At 50.9% G+C, this 22,970-nt stretch overlaps 1 protein-coding gene across 1 annotated transcript in view; it reads left to right on the top strand.

Annotated features, from left to right (window-relative positions):
* The window catches only part of CAPN9 (calpain 9), a 44,966-nt gene extending 25,806 nt beyond the window's left edge, over window positions 1-19,160 (top strand). Inside the window, exons 9-21 of the mRNA XM_070054954.2 lie at window positions 1,140-1,217; window positions 2,831-2,991; window positions 3,974-4,131; window positions 4,277-4,485; window positions 5,593-5,629; window positions 8,152-8,232; window positions 9,660-9,717; window positions 11,532-11,596; window positions 12,069-12,137; window positions 12,394-12,472; window positions 13,989-14,105; window positions 17,363-17,421; window positions 18,605-19,160. Of these exons, the coding sequence (XP_069911055.2) occupies window positions 1,140-1,217; window positions 2,831-2,991; window positions 3,974-4,131; window positions 4,277-4,485; window positions 5,593-5,629; window positions 8,152-8,232; window positions 9,660-9,717; window positions 11,532-11,596; window positions 12,069-12,137; window positions 12,394-12,472; window positions 13,989-14,105; window positions 17,363-17,421; window positions 18,605-18,631 (1,198 nt within the window). The 3' untranslated portion in view covers window positions 18,632-19,160. The remainder of the gene's footprint in view (window positions 1-1,139; window positions 1,218-2,830; window positions 2,992-3,973; window positions 4,132-4,276; window positions 4,486-5,592; window positions 5,630-8,151; window positions 8,233-9,659; window positions 9,718-11,531; window positions 11,597-12,068; window positions 12,138-12,393; window positions 12,473-13,988; window positions 14,106-17,362; window positions 17,422-18,604) is intronic.
* Window positions 19,161-22,970: the final 3,810 nt, after the last annotated feature.

Raw genomic sequence — 22,970 nt, forward strand, 5'->3', positions numbered from 1 at the left:
TGCACCTCCACACTGCAGACAGTACCCACCCATTTGTCCGCTGTGGTCTCAAAATACTTGTGTTCAAGGAAGGCTGATTTGACTCGATAATGACTCCAAAACACAAGAGTAGTGATGCTGACAATTTGGATGTGCCAGAGAGACACCATAAGGTGCCTCCTTTAAGTGAAAAGGTAAAAGTTCTCAAGTTACTAAGGAAGGGGGAAACATTGAGTTCTGAGGTTGCTAAGGTTTACATATAGGGATACATTTAGAGAGATAGAGAAGCCACAGTCAATACATCTTTCATAAGAGTGTATCGTTATAACTATCCTATTTTATTATTAGTTACTATTGCGAATCCCCCTCTGGGCCTAATTCATAAATTAAACTTTATCGCTGGTGTGGATGTATAGGAAAACACATAGTCTCTGTAGGGTTTGATGTGGTTCAAAATTTCCAGTACTCACTGGGGCTGTTGGACCCTATCCCACACAGATAAGAGGGGGGTCCCTGTATTTGGAGGCAGCTTTGGGGAATTTAAAAAAAAAAACACAGTGGCCTCGGAGCGTGATCCCTGCGTTTGCAGGGTGGTGGGCGGCTGCTCCCTCACCAGCTGTCCCCTGAGAGCTTGTCCATGGCTCCACCCCGCCCCTCCGTTGTCCCTCGGGGTCCACCTCATGGAATCCTGACTTCCTAGTGAGGGCACGTCAGGAACGTGCTTGGTACATAACGGGGCAAGCATGGAGAACCACAGGGTGCTCGGATCACTTGCTGAAGCGTCAGCCCATAAACCGAGCCGTCCGGCACTGCGCAAGGCCACATAAATGCCGGAGTCCAAGAACAAGAGCCTGTCAATCCATGGCTCCCGACGGGGCTCTTCCGCACCCCCCTTACCATTCTACTGTGATTGTCAGCACAGTCTTCCATGGGGGAAGTTCAACCGGCCCCAAGGGATTGTCCCCCATCAACTCTGGGACGTGTACCTCCTGCGCAGCCCTCGTGTCTGACCAACCTGTGCACCCCTGGTGCATTTCGGGGACCCGTGAGTAGGACTTGTCCCCCACAGAACCTCATGCCGTGCACCCAGCGAGGGGCCGTCCACCACTCCAGGACTGCTGTCACGGCCTCAGCCTGAACACGATTCTGTTTGCTCCCAGCTCTCCCGAGTGGCGCTCCGTTGACCTGGATGAACAAAAGCGCCTGTGTCACATGACTCTGGACGACGGGGAGTTCTGGTGCGGTACTCATCTCTGTTTCCATTTCTGTGTTAACCGCCTAACAGGTGTGAGTGTGCCCCAAGGTCCTGGAATAGGAAGCACCATTCTCCTTCTTCCTCCCTCCCTCCCTCTCTCCCTCCCTCCCTCCCTTCCTTCCTCCCTAAGTCAAGAATCTCAAACCCCCTCACACCTATTCCAGCTGGCATGAAAATTACTCTCAGTGATGTCTGTCGGGTTTATTTAAGGGTCCCAGGGAGTCAGTGCCATCAGAAGACAGGTCAGAGCCACTGACCTGCATTCCGACCTCCCTCCCCTGAGCTCCCCATCCTCCAAGTTTGCACAGTGAATTTGAGGTTGCACAGCTGTGCTGCCAGTGAGGTCTGCTCCCCACCGTGCCCAGCACACGGACAGGGGCCCTCGAAGGCAGCAACCCCACGAGCCTCTCAAATAGAAGCCTGAGCATTCCTACTCCTACTCTGGACTGTCTCTTCATCTACCTGAACACCATTAGTGGGCCTCCACTCCTGGGCTATTTTGTCCATCTTGGTTCTTCCTGTTTGGGAGCCAGAAGCTCGTCCCATGCAGTTCTGTTTCTGGCTTTATTCCGTTTCGTGTGCTCCAGGTCGATTCTTGCCTGAGCTCATCTCTTGCTAGTAGCCTTTTTGAAGTACAAAAGCAAAGCCATGACACGCTGGTGTTCCTCCGCAGGCGTCTGTTCTCCCCTTGTTTTCATGGTTGCCTTAGTCCGCGCGGGGCTGCGCATATGCTAGACCACCGTGCACTGGGCTTTCTGAAGGACGCACATGTATTCCTCCTGGTTCTGGGGGCTGGGGTGCCCCAGATCACGACCGGGGGAGCTTCAGCGGCTGGTGGGCGATTGCTCTGCTTTACAGGTGGTGCCCTCTGGGAGTGCCCTCTCCTGGTGGAGGCAGCGAGCACTGATCTTTCTCGAAGGCTCTGATCCCACTCAAGAGGGTTCCACCCTCGTGACTTAACGGTTCCCAAAGACCCCGCTTCCTATCACACTGTGGTGACGAGGGGCGGTGGGTGCGGGAAATGCAAGGGCAGGACTTAGCAGGGGCCTCCCTCCAGGCGGCTCATGCCAGGACCAGGGCAGTGGGACTACCTGTGTCCCTGAGGTCTGCTCTCATCATCGCAGCTATGGATCTTCTCAGGGGCACAGCCCAAATCCTTACACCTCCTGACCTGCCCCTGCCCAGCCCTATCCCTTACCGATGCCGGATGCCAGCTTCATTGGCCTCCTTGGGATGCCAGGAGCACCTCAGGCACCTACCTGCCTCAGGATCTTGCTCCCCATTGCCCCAGCCTCAGTGCGTCAGGGCTCCATGTAACACAAACCTGCTCAGCAAGGCCTTCCCTGACCCCCCTGTTTAAAACTGCACCCAACCCCTACACGCCCACCCTCCAGACTGACTTTAGTCTCCTCTGCAGCACTTAGACACAGTCAACCGGTATTTTTCCACCTTGAATTTCCTTTTGTTGGTGCTGTCTTTGTATTTTCTGTCTCCCTGGACCTTGAGGCCAGCAGTCAGATGACTGAGTGAGTGAGGGAGCGGATGACGCAGTCAGCGTGGGCCTTCTGCACACTGTGTCTCCCTACCTTGTTGCAGGATGGCGTTCAAGGATTTCAAGGTCCACTTTGACAAAGTGGAGATCTGCAATCTCACTCCAGACGCCCTGGAGGAGGACGCTCTGCACAAGTGGGAGGTGATTGTCCATCAAGGAAGCTGGGTTAGGGGCTCCACAGCTGGGGGCTGTCGCAATTTCCTGGGTGAGTCATCTGCCTGTCACTCTGTCATTCCTAAGTGTCCTGTCCAACCCAGGGACGTCAAAGGATCAGGGCCAGGAACGAGAAAGCCTGAAACATGAGTTAGACAGTAAGATTCCAGGGCTGACCCAGAGAAGAGGGCTGTAGAGATTTAGTAGGAGTAACAAGTGCTCAGGCAAACTCCTTTGTTTTACCACTGAAGTTATTTTCCATTAGGAGAAATAGAAAAGCACGATTCACATCAGCCTAACAGTAGAAAGGATTTACTGTCCTATGTAACTGAAAAGCTCACAGCAGTAGTGCAGGCTTCAGGCGCAGTTCTATCAGGGCTCTGAGTCCCTCTGTAATTCCCCACTCTCCCCTCGTCCTCTGTCTGGCTTTCTTTATAATCACAAGAGAACAGCCAGAAACATCCAGGGCTTCCTGAGTTCTCATTCATATGCACAGCGAGAGCTACTGGGGGCAACATCAAAGAAAAAAATCCTCTAACTGGAAATTTCTGGAACCAATATTGCCTGGTGAATGGCATGAGCTGATTGGCTTTGTTCAAATTCTCTTCAGCAAGAAAGACTTGGAGAACCAGTGTTCATCCCTGAGCTGGGAGTGAGCTCAAACTCACTCACATTGCACAACCAATAAAGGGATACCAGGGGACAACCACAGGTTCCCCACACCCTGCTTTGTTATGCCCAAGGGGGAACATAGAATAAACTTGAGCCGAAGAATGTCATTGCAAAGCCGCGTGAGGAGCGGCTGAGAGACCGTGGATGTGAAGGAGAGGGGGGACTCCACCTTCTCACTGGGGGTCATGGAGAGTAGGGTAGAGTGCTGCTGAGGGCAGGAGAGAAGATGCTGTTTTCTCCAGGCCGGGAGGATCTGGCCACAGGCGATGGGGGAGTGTGTGTGTGTGTCCATGTGTGCGTGCATATCCTTTTGGTTTTTGTTTTCAAGGAAGAAAAACTAATCTGTCTCTTTCAAATGGCAGATACTTTTTGGACCAATCCACAAATCAGACTGTCCCTGACTGAGACAGACGAGGGGCAAGAGGAATGCACTTTCCTTGTAGCCCTCATGCAGAAAGATCGAAGGAAACTTAAGAGACTGGGCGCCGACGTGCTGACCATCGGCTACGCCATTTACCAGGTAAGCGGGAGTCAGAGGGCGCTCAGCCTCTCCCACCCGAGTTCTCCATTCTCAGCCGAGACTCGCTGGCCAGTCCCCAGACTCGGCCTGGAAAGCCCAGCCTGACGGCCCTCCCTAGCGTCCCCTCCCCCTGCTTTCATTGCAGAGCCCTGGCAGAGAGGGACACCTGGACAAAGACTTCTTCAAATACCACGCTTCCCAGGCCAGGAGCAAAACGTTCATCAACCTGCGAGAGGTCTCCGGCCGCTTCAGGCTGCCCCCTGGGGACTACATCCTGATCCCCAGCACTTTCGAGCCCCATCAGGAGGCTGATTTCTGTCTGAGAATCTTCTCGGAGAAGAAAGCCATTACCCGGTGAGGATCGGAAGCGGGTGCCAGGATCCCTTTTCCTGAAGTGGCTCCTTCCTCCAGAAGCCACCAGGGGACTGCTGGAGCCAAGGCCCTGTGGCTTCTTCCCTTCTACTTAAGAAACAAGGCAGCTTCTTGGGGCCGGCGCTGTGGCATAGCAGGTAGAGCTGCCGCCTGCAGTGCTGGCATCCTATATGGGCGCCAGTTCGAGTCCCGGCTGCTCCACTTCCAATCCAGCTCTCTGCTATGGCCTGGGAAAACAATAAAAGATGGCCCAGGCCCTTGGGCCCCTGCAACCACATGGGAGACCCAGAAGAAGCTCCAGGCTCCTGGCTTTGGATCAGCACAAGTCCAGCCAGTGTGGCATTTGAGGAGTGAACCAGCGGATGGAAGACCTCTCTCTCTCTCTCTCTCTCTCTCTCTCTCTCTGCCTCTCTGAAACTCTGCCTTTCAAATAAATAAATAAATATTTAAAAACAAACCAACAAGGCAGCTTCTCAGTTCACTTTGCAAAGAGAGAGAGAGAGAGATCTTCTATCTGAAGTAGCAGAGGACGAGTCAGGCTGAAGCCAGGAGCCGGCAAATCAATGTGCGTCTCCCATTTTCCCATTTTGGTGGCAATGACCCAAGTACTTGAGCCATCCTCTGCTGCCTCCCAGGGTGTGCATTAATAGGAAGCTGAATCAGAAGCGGAGCTGGAACTGGAAGCCAGGCACTCTGGATATGTGGGGGTCCTAAGCAGGATTTTAACCACTTTGCCAAATGCCCACTCCAAGTCTCTACTATTCTTCAAAAGACTTCACCAATAGCTCTTGTTAAAGTGCATCAAGGAAACAGGCTGATGGTTTCGCTTTTTACTCAAGGTTCAGAACCTGCAAGTTCTCCTTGGGCAATGGCCATCCTTGCTCCCCCGTTACCAGCATACTGGGCAGAGTCCGAGTGTTTGGGGTAGCTGTTGACATGTGGGGTCTGCAGACGTTGTGATGTGCAAACAGCACTGAACAAGCAGGGCTTCCATGGAACGTGACCGTTCAGTAGCTCCGGACCCCTTAGCTGTGCAGATCCCGACGAGGAGTCATGCGCACTGAGGCAGTATGTTTTCTGCCCCTACAGGGATGTGGATGGAAACGTAGGCATTGACCTCCCTGAGGTGAGTCTGCTGAGGCTGCCGCAGAGGGTGGGATCCAGCTGGTGACTGGAGACCCTCCTTCTACCATGGTGTCGTTTAAAGCTGAGGTCCAGGGGGTGGTTATCTGCCATCAGGTGAGCTTCTAGGACTCTAACCTCTTGGGGACCAAGATGTGTGCTTTGAACTCCCTCAAATCCCCAAGCAGGCATGGAATGAGCTAGGTGCTCAGTATCAAATTCAATTTGGGTCATCTTTCTCTGTACTACTAACTCTACCTGAGAGGTGGCTGCTGCTTCAGAAGATGATAAAAACATGGATTTTACTTAAGAAAAATAACCCATAAAAAGAAAATGAGAGGCAGGTAGATTCTTTTACTGTGTCCTTGGGGGAACACATTGCTTCTCCCTACAGTCTCAGTGTGTGTGTGTGTGTGTATGTGTGTGCTGGCAAGGGGTGATGTGTGTTGGTTTTATCCTTGTCAAAGAGCTATAGACTTTTTAAGAATTTGTTAAAGATTTATTTATTTATTTGAGAGGTAGAGTTATAGACAGAGAAAGGGAGAGACAGAGAGAGAGAGAGAGGTTTTCCATCTGCTGGTTCACTCCCCATTTGGCTGCAGTGGCGGGAGCTGTGCCAATCTGAAGCCAAGAGCTTCTTCCATGTCTCCCGTAAGAATGCAGAGGCCCAAACACTTGGGTCACCCTCCACTGTTTTCCCAGGCCATAAACAGAGAACTAGAAGGGAAGAGGAGCAGCCAGGACTAGAACTGGCACTATATGGGATGCCGGCACCGCAGGCAGAGGCTTAACCCACTATGCCATAGTGCCAGCCCAAGAACTACAGACTCTGAAGAGGCACTGAGGCATCCAGGATCTGCCGAGATCTGCTCTGAGGAGGGAAGTCGCTGCTCTGTGCTGCCAGAAAAGTAAAAAGCAAAGCCACTCAACATGTTTGCTGGGCTCCTAGCATGCACAGGACTAAGGCTTGGTGCTAGAAACAGACTCGTAGCCTGAAAGATTTTACCATCTATCAATACAGATGATGAAACAAGTAACTCCAGGCCAGGGGGATGAGTGGTTAAGACAGACAAAGTGCAGGAAGCCCGATCACCCCAAGGCAGGGGCCCAGCTCAATCTGGGGCCAGCTTCCTTCAGCCTACTCGTCTGTGCTGAATAAAATTTATGGGAGGTCTTGGTTTGTACTGAGCTCCTACTCCAAGCCCATCAAACCAAACCAAACGGAAGTCACTCATCCATGGCACCAAACTAAAGCTAAGTTGTTTATCTGAGGAACCAGGGGCCCACGTTGTGGCACGGCCGGTTAAGCCAATCCATTGGCGTCCCATATTGAAGTGCCTAGTTCAAGTCCCAGCTGCTCTGCTCCTGATCTAGCTTCCTGCTAGGGTACCTGGGAAAGTAGTGCAAGATCACCCAAGTCCCTGGGCTCCTGCCTCCCACTGGGAGACCCAGATGGAGTTCCTGGCTCCTTGCTTCAGCCTGGAACAGCCCCAGCTATTCTAGCTGTTGGACGAGTGAACTAGCTGATGGAAGATCTCTCCGTCTCCCTCCTTCTGTCTCTCTGTCACTCTGCCTTTCAGGTAAATAAAATAAATCTTTGGAAAAAAAAAAAGAGAGAGAGAGAGAGAGAGAGAGAGAGAGAGAGAGAGAAACCACAAGCAAATGCCCCAAGAGGCCAGTGTCAGCCAGTGTGATTAAGGAAGTGGTCTCTGCTTTTCTGTTTTGTTTTGTTTTGTTTTGTTTTGTTTTGTTTTACAGGCAGAGTGGACAGTGAGAGAGAGAGAGACAGAGAGAAAGGTCTTCCTTTTCTGTTGGTTCACCCCCCAGTGGCCGCTGCACTGTGGCCGGCGCACCGCGCTGATTTGAGGCCAGGAGCCAGGTGCTTCTCCTGGTCTCTCATGCGGGTGCAGGGTCCAAGCACTTTGGCCATCCTCCACTGCACTCCCAGGCCTGGACTGGAAGAGGGGCAACCGGGACAGAATCCGGCGCCCCAACCGGGACTAGAACCCAGGATGCCGGTGCAGGCGGAGGATTAGCCTAGTGAGCTGCGGTCTCTACTTTAACCCTTACAAGCAAGCACTAGGCAGTGTGCTTGCTTGCATGGTGCTGTTTCCTAGCCTGCTCAAGCTGCCTGGTATAAACCCACCGCTCTGCCATGCCCAGCAGAGCTCCTTCTGTGCTGTATAGCCAGGGCGCTGCCTGCCTCATGCATCACTAAGAAAAGCCAGCTAGACCTTTCAGCTTCATTTGCTGGAATTTTGCCTTTGGACATCTGCAAAGCAGGAGGGCTCAGTGAGTCACAAAGTCCTTCCAGACTTGCATTCTAAAGAACCCTCCCAAGGAGTGAAGGCTGCCACTCCCCATGCTGCAGGCAGTGGCCTGGCGGCTGGGCATGGGAGGGCTCCCTCAGGGGCAGCGCCATCTCCAGCCAGCAGTTTTTTTGCCCCCTGCTATTTCTTTGGGAAAGCTGATGTCACTCCCTTTTTTGTGGGTCCTTTCACGCAAGACCCTTTGGTTATTTTTCAGCCTCCAAAGCCAACTCCGCCTGGCCAAGAGACGGAAGAGGAGCAGCAGTTCCGGGCCCTGTTTGAGAAAGTTGCTGGCGAGGTAAGACACCTCCAGGCCTGGTCTCCCCCTCGGGCTGATGGCCTGGGCCTGGCTTCCCAGCAGAGGTCGGGACCCATCAGCAATGCCTCCTGGAGGTGAGATAGGGTTGGCTGCCAAGTGACACCAGGCCAGGTCACTCGAGGCCTAAAGACTGCCTTGTCCACAACATGTCGGATACCAGTCTGCCTCTGTTGATGGGACGAGAGAGTCCAAAGGGCTCAGAACTTTTTTGAGAGGCTGGAGAAAACCTTGAAGAGGGGCCTTTGAGCTCTGTCCAGAAATCACTGCCATCAGAATGCTCTGAACTCTGGTTCAAGACAGTGAGGACCACCATGAAATTGCAAGTGCAGTACGTCTCTTCTGCTTCCCGCCATTGGTCCCTCACCCCCTTCCAAGCCTTCTCAACTGCTCAGCTTCCACAATGGGGACCTTGAGGAGGGACTCCCACAATTTAGGGTCTTCCTGCCTTGAGTGGAGAGACGAGGTCTTACTCCTAGAAACTGCCCCTTCTCTCTTTTTTTTTTTTTTTTTTAAGATTTATTTATTTTACTTGAAAGTCAGAGTTAGAGAGAGGCAGAGGCAGAGAGAGAGAAAGGTCTTCCGTCCGCTGGTTCATTCCCCAAATGGCAGCAACAGCCAGAGCGGGGCCGATCCAAAGCCAAGAGCTAGAGTTTCTTCCAGATCTCCCACATGGGTGCAGGGGCCCAAGGACTTAAGCCATCTTTCACTGCTTTCCCAGGCCATAGCAGAGAGCCGGATTGGAAGTGGAGCAGCCAGGACTTAACTAGCACCCTTATGGGATGCTGGCACTGCAGGCAGCGGCTTTACCTGCTACGCCACAGGCCTGCCTGAAACTGCCCCTTCTAACAGTTGAAATCATGTCAAGGTGCTAATGGCTATATTAGCTCCTCCATCTCTGCCCAAGGCTCCTGAATTATGCAAAGGGCTTCCTGGAGGGGTGAAACCTACACCTGGGAGATAAATCTCAGACAATAGCCCCTTGGGCCCTGCAGTAATCAAGCAGGACAGGGAGACTTGGTGACCACTGGATCAACACTTGCTGGCCAGGCCGAACGTTCCAAGCCCCCATTGCCCAGGTGCAGGAGCTTCAGGGACAGAGTGACATAACACGGGGGGCTGAGCACCTGGACAAAAGGGCATCAAATTCCCTTGCATGTGAAATTCACCTGGGTGTCCTGGAGAACAGCAGATGGCTGCAGTGGGGCTGGGTGGGGCCCCATTTCTAGCAGCTTCTGGAGCTGGGGAAGCAAGTTTTCGTCAACCACCTTAGGGTGATGATTCTGAAATTCACCCCCACTTGCAAGAATGTTTCTTGTCCTCAGGAAAGTTGGGCAAGCTCAGAACTGGTAGAAACTAACCAGAAAGGGGTAAGGGGCCATAATGAGCACCTGTCTCCATCTCCACAGGACATGGAAGTGACAGCAGAGGAGCTTGAATATGTTTTAAATGCTGTGCTGGAAAAGAGTAAGCGCTGCCCCCTTACGAGCCCCAGAGTCCCTGTGGAGGGGGTGACATTGGCTGGGTTCCCTCTAGCTCCCCGACTCTCACTGCTCCTCAGAGCCCCAGACCCACTTTCCAGGGCTGACTTGCAGGGGGACTTCAAACATAACTTTCACTGTTGATTTCCTGATTACAAAAATGATGTGGGTTTATGGTCTAGATTTCAAAACACAGAAAAGCCTAATGATAAAGATAAAAATCACCACACTCTCACCACCCAGAAATAGCCATGTGTGCATGTCTATGCCTGTGTGGGTCTGCATATGGAGGTACATGTATGTAATCTCTGTGTGTGCCACGGGTGCAGAATCTATTTCAGATCATTTTCATTACCCTACATCCATTCATCATCACCCTCCATTTTCCCCATCCTCCTCCTCACTCCTAGAAACCACTAATCTATTGTTTTTATAACTTTATGTATTCTTACAAGTTTCATATAAAAGGAAGCACACACTGGATTTTCAAGGTTCATCAATGCTATAGCAGGTATCAGCACTTCATGCTTTTTTATAGCCAGGTAATATTCTATCGTATGGGTGGACCCCATTTTATTTATTCATTGATCAGTTAATAGACATTTGAGTTGTTGCCAGATTTTTGTTTTCACAAATAATACTGCTGGGAAGATTCGTGAGCAAGTTTTTTGGGTGGGCATTTGTTTTCATTTCTCTTGAGTGTATCATTCAGAGAATGACTGAGTCCACTCTAGAATGACTGATTACACTGTAGGCTTAATAATTTAAGGAACTGCCCGACAGTTCTCCAAAGTGACTATTTTACACTTCTGCCAGCAGTGTACGAGTGTTCAAACCTCTGCCACAATTGTAAGTCCTGCTTTTAAACTTCACTTTTGCAAGTATCTCCCCAAGTCATTAAATGTGCTTTGAAAACATGGTTCATCAGGACTATGTAATGTTCCATCATATGGGCATAGAGTAATTTATTGACCATACCCTTCTATTGGTCATTTAGATTATTTCTAAGTTTTTGCCATTATAACTAACCTGATGGTAAAAATACTCATGTCATTCCACACTTTTAAAATTTTTTATTGACACATAATAATTGTGCATACTTATGGAATACAGTGCTATTTTAATACATGTATAATGAGATCAGGTTAGGGTAATTGATATATCCATACTTCAAACATCTATCGTTTCTCTGTTGATCGGGATTCTTAAAGTTAGAACAAATGCATGAAATAGTATTCTCATTTTTAGGGCCTTCTTCACGTTCAGCAAAGTTTTTTTGTTTGTTTGTTTGTTTGTTTGTTTGTTTTTTTGACAGGCAGAGTGGACAGTGAGAGAGAGAGACAGAGAGAAAGGTCTTCCTTTGCCGTTGGTTCACCCTCCAATGGCCGCTGCGGCTGGTGCGCTGCGGCTCACACACCACGCTGATTCGATGGCAGGAGCCAGGTGCTTCTCCTGGTCTCCCATGGGGTGTAGGGCCCAAGCACTTGGCCCTACTCCACTGCACTCCCTGGCCACAGCAGAGAGCTGGCCTGGAAGAGGGGCAACCGGGACAGAATCCGGTGCCCCGACCGGGACTAGAACCCTGTGTGCCGGCGCCGCAAGGCGGAGGATTAGCCTAGTGAGCCGCGGTGCCGGCTCAAAGTTGCTTTTTGAAAGGTCATGTCACCTATTCTTACCGGCGTCATGAGAAAATGCCCACCTCGTGGCCCCCGTCCGCTTGGATCTAGATACACTGTTGGGCTCTCAGCAGAGTTGTCTGATTAGGGGTCAAATGAGTAAAGCTTTCTTGTGTGATTTCAGAGAAGGACATCAAAGTCAAGAAGCTGAGCCTGATCTCCTGCAAAAACATCATTTCCCTAATGGATGTATCCTTCCGAATACTTGAGCAGAAGTAGCTATTGATCCCAGGCTACTGCTTCTGCATCGTGCACTTTCTGGGACTGTAACATCCTGAAGCAAGATGTCTGTGTGTCTTCACACAATGCACGAAGACCTGGCGAGCCCGGGCTAGAATCAGATCAGATCCAGGAAGCACAGGACTGTCCAGTGGGATGAGGGTTCATGAAGGAACTTGGGGATCTTGTGGCCACATGGGAGTCCCCTCCGTGGGAACCAAGGGTTTTGGTTTTGTGGTTTTTCAAACCTTCACGCACCACCCCATGTCACCCCTGCCATCCTTTTTCAGGGATTCATGGTTCAATCTTGATGTCCACATCCCTAGGGGCCCCGATCTGAGTCACTCATGCTGCCTGGAGCAGTGCCCAAGTCCCAGAGCTGAGGTCCCTCAAGGAGTCCCAGGCTGAAACGCCACCTACCCCCTTAACCTACCTGGCGCAGAGCAGTGGCAACGGAAAGCTGGAGTTCAATGAATTCAAAGTGTTCTGGAACAAGCTGAAGCAGTGGATTGTGAGTAACCCATTGCAGAGCCTGGCCTGGAAGGGGAGAAGGGAAGACATCATGTATTCCCAGTGCTAATGGAAGCACCATACTGCTTCCTCCGCAAATAAAAAGGAAGAGGGCACAACCTGACCATTGCTTTGGCGGCCCCTGGGGTGGTGGGGGAATCTGTCCTCTTGGGCAGGCTGGCTCTCACCCCGTCACTGCCATCTATGTCACCCTTGGGGTGCTCTTGTTCTCAGTGCCTCTGCTCTCCTCCCTGCAGGACCTGTTCCTTCAGTTTGATGCTGACAGATCGGGCACCATGTCCTCCTACGAGCTGCGGACTGCACTGAAAGCTGCAGGTGAGGGTCGTCTGGGCCCTGAAGGCAGGGCCGGCGGAGGCTCACGTGTGGTTCCCTCCCGGAGAGACCACAGTTCTGGAAACGCTTCCAACTTGGTGGTCCGACCAAGGGGTCGAATGCACGCAGCGAGGACCACCTGGGATCCTTCCTACAGAGAAGGGCCAAGATGAGTTATAAGAGTGGAATGTGCCACAGCTGAAAGGGGTGCCTGGTTTTCTTAGGGGCTGGAGGGATGAGCGGGGGAGGCAGTCTGTTGTGTTTTTTTTTTTTTTTAGGATTTATTTACTTATTTGAAAGGCAGAATTAAGACAGAGAGAGGGAAAGACAGAGAGAGAGGTCTTCTTCCATCTGCTGGCTCACTCCCCAGTTGGCCACAATGGCCAGAGCTGGGCCAATCCAAAGCCAGGAGCCAGGAGCTTCCCTCTGGGTCTCCCACGTGGTGCAGGGGCCCAAGGACTTGGGCCATCTTCTACAGCTTTCCCAGACCATCAGCAGGGAACTGGATCGGAAGTGGAGCAGCCAGGACTTGAACCAGTGCCCATATGGGATTCCGGCACCAAAGGCGGATGCTTAACACTACTACGCCACAACGCCAGCCCCAGGGTCATTCTTTAGAGAGGAGGGACATGACCATGTCTTTCCTGTCCTCACTTGGTGTGGAGGAGGGGTTGTCTCGCCCTTGCTCCTTCATCCCCCTGAGGGACAGATGCCAAGATTCTGGCCAAGACCAGCAACCAGCCCCATTGTGCTCCAGTCTGCGTGGGCTCTTCCTGTGGCTGGAACTGGGAAGAAGAGGCAAGGAAGCCCTGGTTACACTTCTCACCAATCCGGTGAATGCTTCCTGGGAAGGTTGCTCCTAAGAGCCCTGAGTAGAAATCAAAGTACTAAATAGAAGATCTAGAAGGAACTCAGCTGACAAACGAGGAAGCCAAAGTGCAGCGAGGTGAAGCCGAGGGTTCACAGCTAGAGCAGCACCGGCCTCAAACCCAGGCCTCCCGGCCCCAGCCCAACGCTCTCACTCCCCTGGGGACTTGAGCCCGTGGGGCAGTGTCCTCCGCTGTGGGCAGCAGTGGCCCCTCAGAAACACATTTCTGGGCCCCCAACTCCTTTGAGTTCAAATGTCCTTGCGAAACTGACTTGGTGCAGGTGCCACAGCTGGAATCCTCCAAGGCCCAGAAGGGGGCTCAGACCCAGAACAGGAGGGGAGGTGGTGCAGGAGTGAGGGTGGGACTCTCACAGCATCCGGCATCAGGTTCCCCCAGAGGAAGCTTCCCTTCACATAGCAAGACCCTTTGCCGGACATTGGCAGCAAAATCCAGACGGCGCATTCGTGAAACTCTGGCGCCGTTCAAGTACACCTGCCTGCGAGCTCCCCTGCGCTCCAGGGTAGACACACACCCTCCCACGGCGTCCAGACCCAGCACAGGGGCCCGCCGGGTCTGGGCACTCACGCTCCGCTGGCTGGGACACGGACAAATGGCAGGGCCCAGGTCTCCTCATCCTGTCCCCTCCCCAGGCTTCCAGCTGGGCAGTCATGTCCTGCAGCTGGTCGTCCTCCGGTACGCAGACGAGGAGCTCCAGCTGGACTTCGATGACTTCCTCAACTGCCTGGTCCGGCTGGAGAACGCAAGCCGTGAGTGTCCCGGGCCCCAGGGGGAGCTCGCAGCAGGGTGCCTTCCATCACCTCCCGAGAGCATCTAGCAAAGAGCCTGGCAAAAATTGCAGCAAGGACAGAGCACCGAGAGGCGTCATCTGATCCACTCGGCCAACCGCGAGGGTGGGGTTGGCCGAGGGGCAGAGCGTGCGAGTTGTCTCTGCAACCCATTCTTCATACGTGGGAACTTCAGAACCTTCATGGACAAGCGAATTAAGAGATAAATTTGTTTGCGTGCAACTTGAAATCTATGCATAGGTTCTTCATAATACTCATTTTCTAGGAATCCCTCGTATGCACGGATTTCAAATTTTTTGCACCAAAATAAAGTTATCTTTTAATTCCATTTTTCTATTACCTTTTTGAAGTCCCTTCAAATATGCACGTTCTCTCTGCAGAGGATTGCAGGTGGGTGGTGTTTGTGCTTCACATGTGAGCCAAGGTCAAATCCCATCACAGGATGTGGAAGCAGCAGATTCTCAGTCTCTCCTTCCCTCCCTGCCTTCTCCTCCCCCTTCCCTCTACCTCTGTAAGCCCTAGACATTGACCCACTTATCTCCAGCAAAGTCTCTGATGTCTACAACAGAGAGAGAATAGGTGCAGGTGCTCTTTGGAGTTTGCGTTTAATCCTCGTATCTGCCAGAACTGTACAAGGTGCTTGAAAGACGCGAGTGAGTGCGCCCAGAGCCTGTCACTCAGCCCCAGGGAGACTGCAAGTCTTGCTATCTGTGCAGGGGCAAAGGAACCTGTGCTTGCTTTAACGCTCTGGTGTTGCCACCTTGAAAGTCTTCTTAAGTTTTGAGCTAGGGGCCCTGCATTTCCACTGGACACCGGGCCCTATAAATTGCTAACAAGTCCTGCTGGGGATTTCCTAAAATCTGTCTGATAGGCAACTTCAAGGTGCTTGGTAAAGCAAGGCAGGGCCTGTGATCCTCGACAACACAGTGTAACCATGTGAGAACTCCCTGGAATTCTTTGGTGACCAAACACTGTGATGACTGGCTCGAAGCATGTCTCCACTAGACTGTCAGCCTTGGGAGAGTCATGGGTAGTCAGTGAGTACATGTTGACAAACACGTGATGGACCAGAGAGGCAAGCAGACCCCCAAAGGGCTTTGTTGTCAACCCAGGAGGCTGGGCTTTCTCCAGGTGGCTGCTGGTAGCTGGCCAGAGTTGCATTCTCGAAAGACCTCCCCTGAAAAAGAATCATTTGGATGCACCAAGTGGTCAAAGCAGATCCTAGCAATGAGATTTGAAAGCTCTTTTGTCAACTACTCTTACCCTTTCTTATTTTTTAAGCTTTATTTATGTATTTGAAAGGCAGAGTTGCAGAGACAGAGAGAGAGAGACCGAGAGAGAGAGAGACAGAGGAAGAGCTAGTTCTTCCACCCACTGGTTCACTCCCCAAACGGCCACAACAGCCAGAGCTGGGCCGATCCAAAGTCACGAGCCAGGAGCCTCCTCTGGGTCTCCCTCATTGGGTGCAGGGGCCCATGCATATGGGCCATCCCCTGGCCCTCCAAGGCCACCAACATGGAACTGGGTCAGAAGTGGAGCAGCCAGAATTGAACCAGAACCCATATGGGATGCCGGTGCCGCAGGAGCTGGTTTTACCCACTGTGCCGTGGCGCTGGCCCCAACTCCTTCCTTTTCTAAATCTCCTCAGGTCTAATTGTTGCCAGCACGGGTGTCCAGGTTGTGCTCTTGCTGGAGGAATATTAGGGAGAATAGTAACTCATTCTGTTCTGGAATCCTCATACCACAGTTCCGGATTCACCCACAGAACTTTTCAAACTGCCAAGGCTGCTGGGTGATTAAGACACTGCGTGGGACACCCACATCCCATACTGGAGTGCCTGGGTTCCGGTGTGGCTCTGCGTCCAATCCAGCTTCCTGCTAGTGCAGTGATGGCTCTAGTACTTGGGTCCCTGCCACCCTCACCTAGATCTAGATTGAGTTCTGGGATCCTGGCTTCAGGTTGGCTGAGCTCCAGCTTTTGCAGGCATTTGGGGAGTGAACCAGTGGATGGGAGATTTCTGTCCGTTTCTCCCTCTCTCTCTCTCTGTGTGTGTGTGTGTGTTCTCCTTGAGATTCAAATGAGTGAAATAAATAAAATGTTTTAAACTACCAAGAAATTTTCAATCACCCACTGAAATACAAATAATAATTTCCCATGAGCCCCATGGGCTCCACAGCAGCGCCTCCCCAATGCTGCTACCCGTTGCAGTTTTAAGTGTGCGCTGTGATGATGAGGCTGAGAGCACACTGCTTGAATCAGAGGCAGCAGACAGCATCAGGATTCCGAAAGACTCCCAGGGGGCTTCAGATATCCGAAAGACTCCCAGGGGGCTTCAGAGCTCCACCCGCAGCCTCGGGAACTGTCTACTTACTGACTGGTTTTTGTTTCCCCCACCCTGGAGCATTTAGTAACAATTCCCAGAAATCCTGTGCTTTCGTCTGTAAGTATCTTGAACTGCTGCTTGTTTTTAGCAGAATTGTCACGTCATTCGCACACCTAACAAAGTTCCCAGGAAATCCTCAGCGCCATCCAGTGCCCCGTCAAGGTTGTCCTCTTCCAGCTTTGTGGTTGACTTGGGATCCAAACTAGGTCCACTCACTGCATGTGGCCGGCGGGTCTCCGTTGTTTTAGGACAGCCCGCCTCCCCCTTCCTGATGTGCTCTTGATTGGCAGGTGGAGCCAAGGGTGGTTGGCTCTACCTCTTCCTAAGAAGGCTGAGGCCCAGACAGGAAAGCACTTTGTCTAGCTTACCTGAGGCATAGACCCCGTGCCCAGCTCGGCCCTGACCCCCTCCTCACCTGGCTCATCCACAGCCCCTGCCCAACAGGGACTCCTGGAGAGACACTGAACCGTGCTCAGTCTCCTGCAGAACTTGATGTGCGCGTGCTTTTCTCTGGGGTCCGTGGGTTCCCAGGGACCTGTTACACCGAGAGGTTAAGACTGGGGAGATGTGTGGCCCCAGGAGCTGGGACACTGAGTGGCGCACTGCTGGTGACAGCTCGGCTACCACTCTCGGGACCACCGGCTTCCGCAGGACAGCGAGAAGCTTCGCCCGGTGGAGCTAACTGTCCGGCCTGCCTCTCCGGAACAATCCCTGTTTGCCACCAGAGGGAGCAGCTCCCTCGCAGGCTCCACAGAAGGGCCCTTTGGTCACCGGCAACAAACCTGACCAAGGAATTTTGTCTACAATGATGCCTTCTCGTGTCTGTCCTCCCAGGGGTGTTCCAGGCTCTCAGTACGAAGAACAAGGAGTTCATTCATCTCAATATAAACGAGGTATGGCCAAGCCAGATCTGCCGTGCAGGGACCTTGCCAGGGCCCGGCAGAGTCCACCCTGCACAAACGCTTGCTGAGTGTGTGGTTTCGTGTGCGGGGGTAACACTTAGCTGTGGGGGTGATCCCAATAATGAAACAGCTAATGCTTTGGTGGTGTTATGCATAATCACTCCAATAATCCTGAGAGCGAAGCACCCTGGTATCCCTATTTCACAGAGCTGGAAACTGAGGCATAGACAAATCAAATCAGGTGGGCTCCTCAGCCTGCCTGCTTTCTGGCTTCCAACTTGCTCACTCCCCTTGCTCATGTTGCCCTGTGGTTCCCGCAGTGTGTGTGTGTGTGTGCGCACGTGTGCACCGGAACCCTGTGAAATGCCGGTGATGATGGTGGGGCTGGGAGAGCATGGGTCCGAGTTCCAGAGCCGTGGAGGAAGGACTTCAGTGCCAGGGCATTTCAGAGGTCCTCTCTCCTGCCGCTCAGAGCGTGGTCTGTGGGCCAGCTGCCTGGGCATCACCTCCGGGAGCTTGACAGAAGTGCAGAGTCCCAGGCGCTGCCCCAGACCGACTCCATCACGAGCTGGTTTTCACAGGATCCCCAGGCGTTACAGTCTGAGGACACTGGGGACACAAGGCAGACTGCAGCACTTTCCCTCTGTGATTTCTGTGGTGGGGTTTCCCTTCCGTTTCTGCAAGGACAAGAAGTGAGGAAGGAAGTCCCACTCTGTCCACCGGCCACAGAACCTGCTGCTCTTCCTGCAGCCCCTCTGTGATGTAGGGTCGCCTTCCTCCCACCCCCGCCCGGGGAGGCCGCCCCGCGCCAGAGGAGAACGGTTTCTGCCCACAGTGCCCCAGAGAGGCTGTCCTGTTGACAAGGAGAAAGCAGTTCCACCTCTCTCTGTCCCACCCTCTGTGCTTCATGCGCGTTCAATCAGAAAGGATCTCTGGACAATTTCAAGTGAGGAAAATTCATTTACTCTAAGCACACGCACACACACACACACACACAGAGAGCTTCCTGTTGAGGCAGGAATCCAGGCTTGTAGCGAAAATGACCAGAGAGCAGAGCTCCTATGGCCTAATCAAACTGGGACCACTCCTGTGCCTGGTAAGGGTGTGGAATAACGAAAGCCCTCATTTCTCTCTCTCTCTCTCTCCCCTCTGTTTCTGTTTCTTTTATTCCTAGTTCATCAACTTGACAATGAACATCTAAGGCTCTCCTGCTGTGGATACAGCCTGCCCAGCTGCGTCTTGGCTTTTGGAGCACAAACTTCAGAACTGCCACGGCCGCAGAGCTGTCAGTCATGTCCAAGGCTCTCCCTGCCCTGTCGTCCAGCTCTCCCCTCCCGCACATTGATCTGGGAAGAATGACACAGATTCAGCTCCATTCTCTGGTTTGCACTACTTCCTTGTACGGTCACTGCCTTAGGGTAATGGATGGGACTCCTTGCCCCTTGCAGCCAGCTAGCATTTCCTCCCTCTGCTCCCTACCTTTACCTTCTAGTAATTATTCAAAGCTCCAGTCCCTGGAATCCTGGCTTCAATGTAGCTTCAATCATCAGATTCAGATAGTCTCTATAAGATGATGTTTTCCTAAACATGCGTGTGCAGAATTGGATGAGAAGGTCAAGGTGTGAGGTCTTAGCTAAGCATTTTCTACATCGCTATGTGTGTCTCCTCATCGGGGCAGACATCAGAGTATTCTAGCCTCTAATAAAAGTGGATCAACATGAAAATCTCTACCTCTTCCTCCTCCAAGAGCTGGTAATTAAGACAGTCCATCCGGTCCAGACAGCCTTTGTGTCCAAAGCTTTGCATGAGAAGACAAATGCTTTGTGCCTCACTTTGGCTTTCTGGCACCAAATGGGAACTCTCACTGAATTAGAATAATGGGAAGCAGCATAATAAAAAATAGTATGCGTAAACACTGGCTCTCTCTTCTTGTGGCAGGTGAGGTGCAAGATGAGGGCCAGGAGATGACAAGAGGGCTGTGGGGGAAAGACTGGAAGGAAGGGCAAGTTAGCAGTGAAGCTTCCCAATAACCTGGTCTCCTACTCTGGCTAACGAAGCTGGGGCACCATGGTTTCTTCCTTCCTTTCCCAACCATTTCCTGGGCTTCCCAGCAGTGAACACAGGACAGGAGCAGTCCTAGGATCAGGCCCTGAGGGGGAGCACACCAGGACGGCCACGTGCCCGCCACCTCTTATGCTTGCTCTGTGCCCGCTCCCATGGGCTCATGCTGCCGCCATACTGCGTGTTAAATGTTGTGACTGTGAACCCTGCTCAGAGATGAAACTTGCAGGGGTCCTCACTGCCGGAGCCCCTTCTCCTACTGTTCTCTCTGCGGCGTACTTTGAGGTCGTTATGTCCACAAGCACACAGCCATTTCTCGCCTGATTTTTCCAGGACTGGAAGGGCACATGCTGGTGTCTGTGAGGAGGGCATCCTGCTTCCCCTTCCAGCTGTGTGTCCCTGGGAAACTTGTTAACGTCTCTAAGACTTAATTTCCTCAACTCTGCAGGGATCTTGCGGTGAACATTCAGTCGTGAGCAGAAATCACCTGTCACAGTGCTTGACCCGGAACAGGCACTCACTACCTAAGGCTCATTCTCTTTTCTCATTCCCTGCAAAAGCCAGTGTTTTTCTAAATACCTGAAAGAGTTAGATCTTATCAAATGCATTTGCTTTACCTCTGTTCTTCATTGTGGGAACGTAAGGGTTATAGAAGAATCAGTTCTGAGCTCTCGATGGGGTTAGGTGGACAGACTCATGATCGTGAGCCCAGAACCACGAGGAAGAGTGTGCGTGCAGCTTCTATTTCTGAATTCTACGGTCTGATAAGTGATACCCACAAGCCAACGAAGATGTTTCACATGCATGAGTTTGACTGACTGTAATTAGAGTTATTTTACAATTTATCACTCAAACCAAAAGCCTCTAGGTGTAATAAGAGTGATGTTAATTATTACAGCAGGAGAGCAGATGTGAACTGGAACTTTCTTTGGAAAATGAGGATTTATAGCCCCCCTAATTACACCCATCATCACCTGTGTGACATACGCTTGAGGTGTTGCTACACCCAAAATTCATGCCCTGCTATCTCTAAATTCGGCATAGTATAAATGAGCTGCCAAGCAACTGATAACATTTCTTATGCACCAAGATCACATGAGACATGAAAAGATACCTGGGCACATCAGAGTTGAATTGTTCAAAGGAAAAGAGAAAAAGTGACATGAGAAAAATAACATTATCTACAGGAAGCAACAATAATGCAATTGAAGTGACTTATCAGAAATAATGGATGATAGAGGCAGTCATACAAAAGGTCAAAAGAAAAACACATTCAGTCATCATTTTGTTTTTCCAGCAAAATCACAAAAATGGAGGAACAATAAAGATATTTTCAGATAAACGAAGCCTGGGAGATTGACTAGGATCATATCTGCCGCTGAAAAAATATAAGGGGATTTCCTTCGGGGTAAAAGGCCCTGGATGATAATGTGAACCTTCAGAAAGAAATAAGCTCTGGAAATGTGCGTAAATATAAAACGCTGATCATTTTTTCTGGGGACCAGCGCTGTGGCTCAGGGGTTAAGCTGCGACCTGCAGCACCAACATCCCATATGGGTGCCGGTTTGGGTCCCGGCTGCTCCACTTCCAATACAGCTCCATGCTAATGCACCTGGGGAAGCAGTGGAGGATGGCCCAGGTCCTTGGGGCCTGCACCTACATGGGAGACCCAGAAGGAGATCCTGGCTTCTGGCTTCAGCCTGGCCCAATCCTTGCCATTTCAGCCACTTGGGAAGTGAACCAGCAGATGGAAGATCTCTCTCTGTCTCTTCTCTCTCTTTCTCTCTCTCTTTCTAACTCTACCTTTCAAATAAATAAGTACATCTTTTTTCTTAAAGATTCATTTATTTACTTGAAAGTCAGAGTTATACAGAGAAAGAAGGAGCAGAGGGGGGGGAGAGAGAGAGAGAGAGAGAGAGATCTTACATCCAATGGTTCACTCCCCAGTTAGCCACAATGGCCAGAGCCGTGCTGATCCAAAGCCAGGAGCCAGAAGCTTCTTCTGGGTCTCCCAGGTAGGTGCAGGGGTCCAAGGACTTGGGCCATCTTCTACTGCTTTCCCATGCCATAACAGAGAGCTAGATCGGAAGTGGAGCAGCCAGGAATCGAACTAGCGCCAATAGGGGATGCTGGCACTAAAGGTGGCAGCTTTACCTGCTATGTCACAGCGCCAGCCCCAATAAGTAAATCTTTAAAAGAAAAATAAAATTTTTTTCTCTTTTATTCTGCTAACTTTGTAAAATATAGGAGATTATGTAAAGCAGTTGGATTTTTAACAGACAATGAGATGTATGATAATAGCTCAAAGCAAACAGAGGGAACAAAGTTGTATTGGAGCAATATTTCAATATTTTATTGGGATTAAATCAGTATTTCTTGAAGCAGATGGTGGTATGGAACAAATAGGACTTAGTTCCCCAAATTCACACGGACCTTTAAACCCCAAAGTCCTATGCTAACAATCAATTAATGCTAATGAGTGATTAATTAGGGTTGCCATTTGATTTAATTATGAATGCAAGCAGGTTCGTCCAGTGAGTGCTTGCCCTTGGAAGACAGTTCCCATGAAAGGGTTGGTTATTGCAGCCAAGTTTAACCTCGTCTCTTTCTGGGCTTCCTGGATTACCACGTGATCAGTCCTCTGCACATACACATCCACCACTGCCAGCCTCCATCAGATGCCAGACTAATAAGGTCTCCTGACCTTGGACTATGAACCTCCACATTTTAAGCCAAAATATTTTCCTTTCCAACAAGCTCCTCTTAAGTATTTTAGTTAAAGTGGCAAAAAGCTGACCAATACAGATGGTGACAAATTAGCCTACAGAGCAACCACTATGAAAATGTAACTCAAAAATACAGAGCTGAGAAATCAAAACAGTATATTTAAAAACTATTTGGCAGGCCAGTGTTAATCCACCACCTGTGTTGCTGGCATCTCATATGAGTGTTGGTCCAAGTTGCAGCTGCTGCACTTCTGAACCAGCTCCTTGCTAATGCACCTAGGAAAACAGCAGCATACATCCCTAATGCTTGGGCCCCTGCCACTCACATGGGAGACCCAGACAGAGTTCCAAGATCTGACTTTGGTTTGGCTCAGCCCTGGCCTTTATGTGCAGTTGAAGAGTGAACCTGCAGATGAAAGATATCTCTCTCGCTTTCTCCCTCTTTCTGTAAACTCTCCCTTTCAAATAAAGAAACCTTTGGGGAAAGAGGGAGAGAGAGAAATTAAACCCAAGAAAGCAAAAGAAAAGAACTAAAGAAAACAGAAGAGTATAGAGCAAATCAAGTAAGTAAAAAGTTTGTTCTTAGAAAAGATTAACAAAATTAATAAGGTTTTAGCTATCTGATACAAAAATAGAAAAGATACAAGCTAACAAAAATCAGGAATGTTAAGAGGACATCAACTTAACACCAACAAACTAGACTTAGATGAAATGGAAAATTCCTAGAAGGAAATTGCCAAAATTGATTAAGAA

This window comes from Oryctolagus cuniculus, chromosome 13, assembly GCF_051225735.1.
Source record: "Oryctolagus cuniculus isolate XC-2025 breed Fujian yellow rabbit chromosome 13, ASM5122573v1, whole genome shotgun sequence".
NCBI classification, from domain to species: Eukaryota; Metazoa; Chordata; class Mammalia; order Lagomorpha; family Leporidae; genus Oryctolagus; species Oryctolagus cuniculus.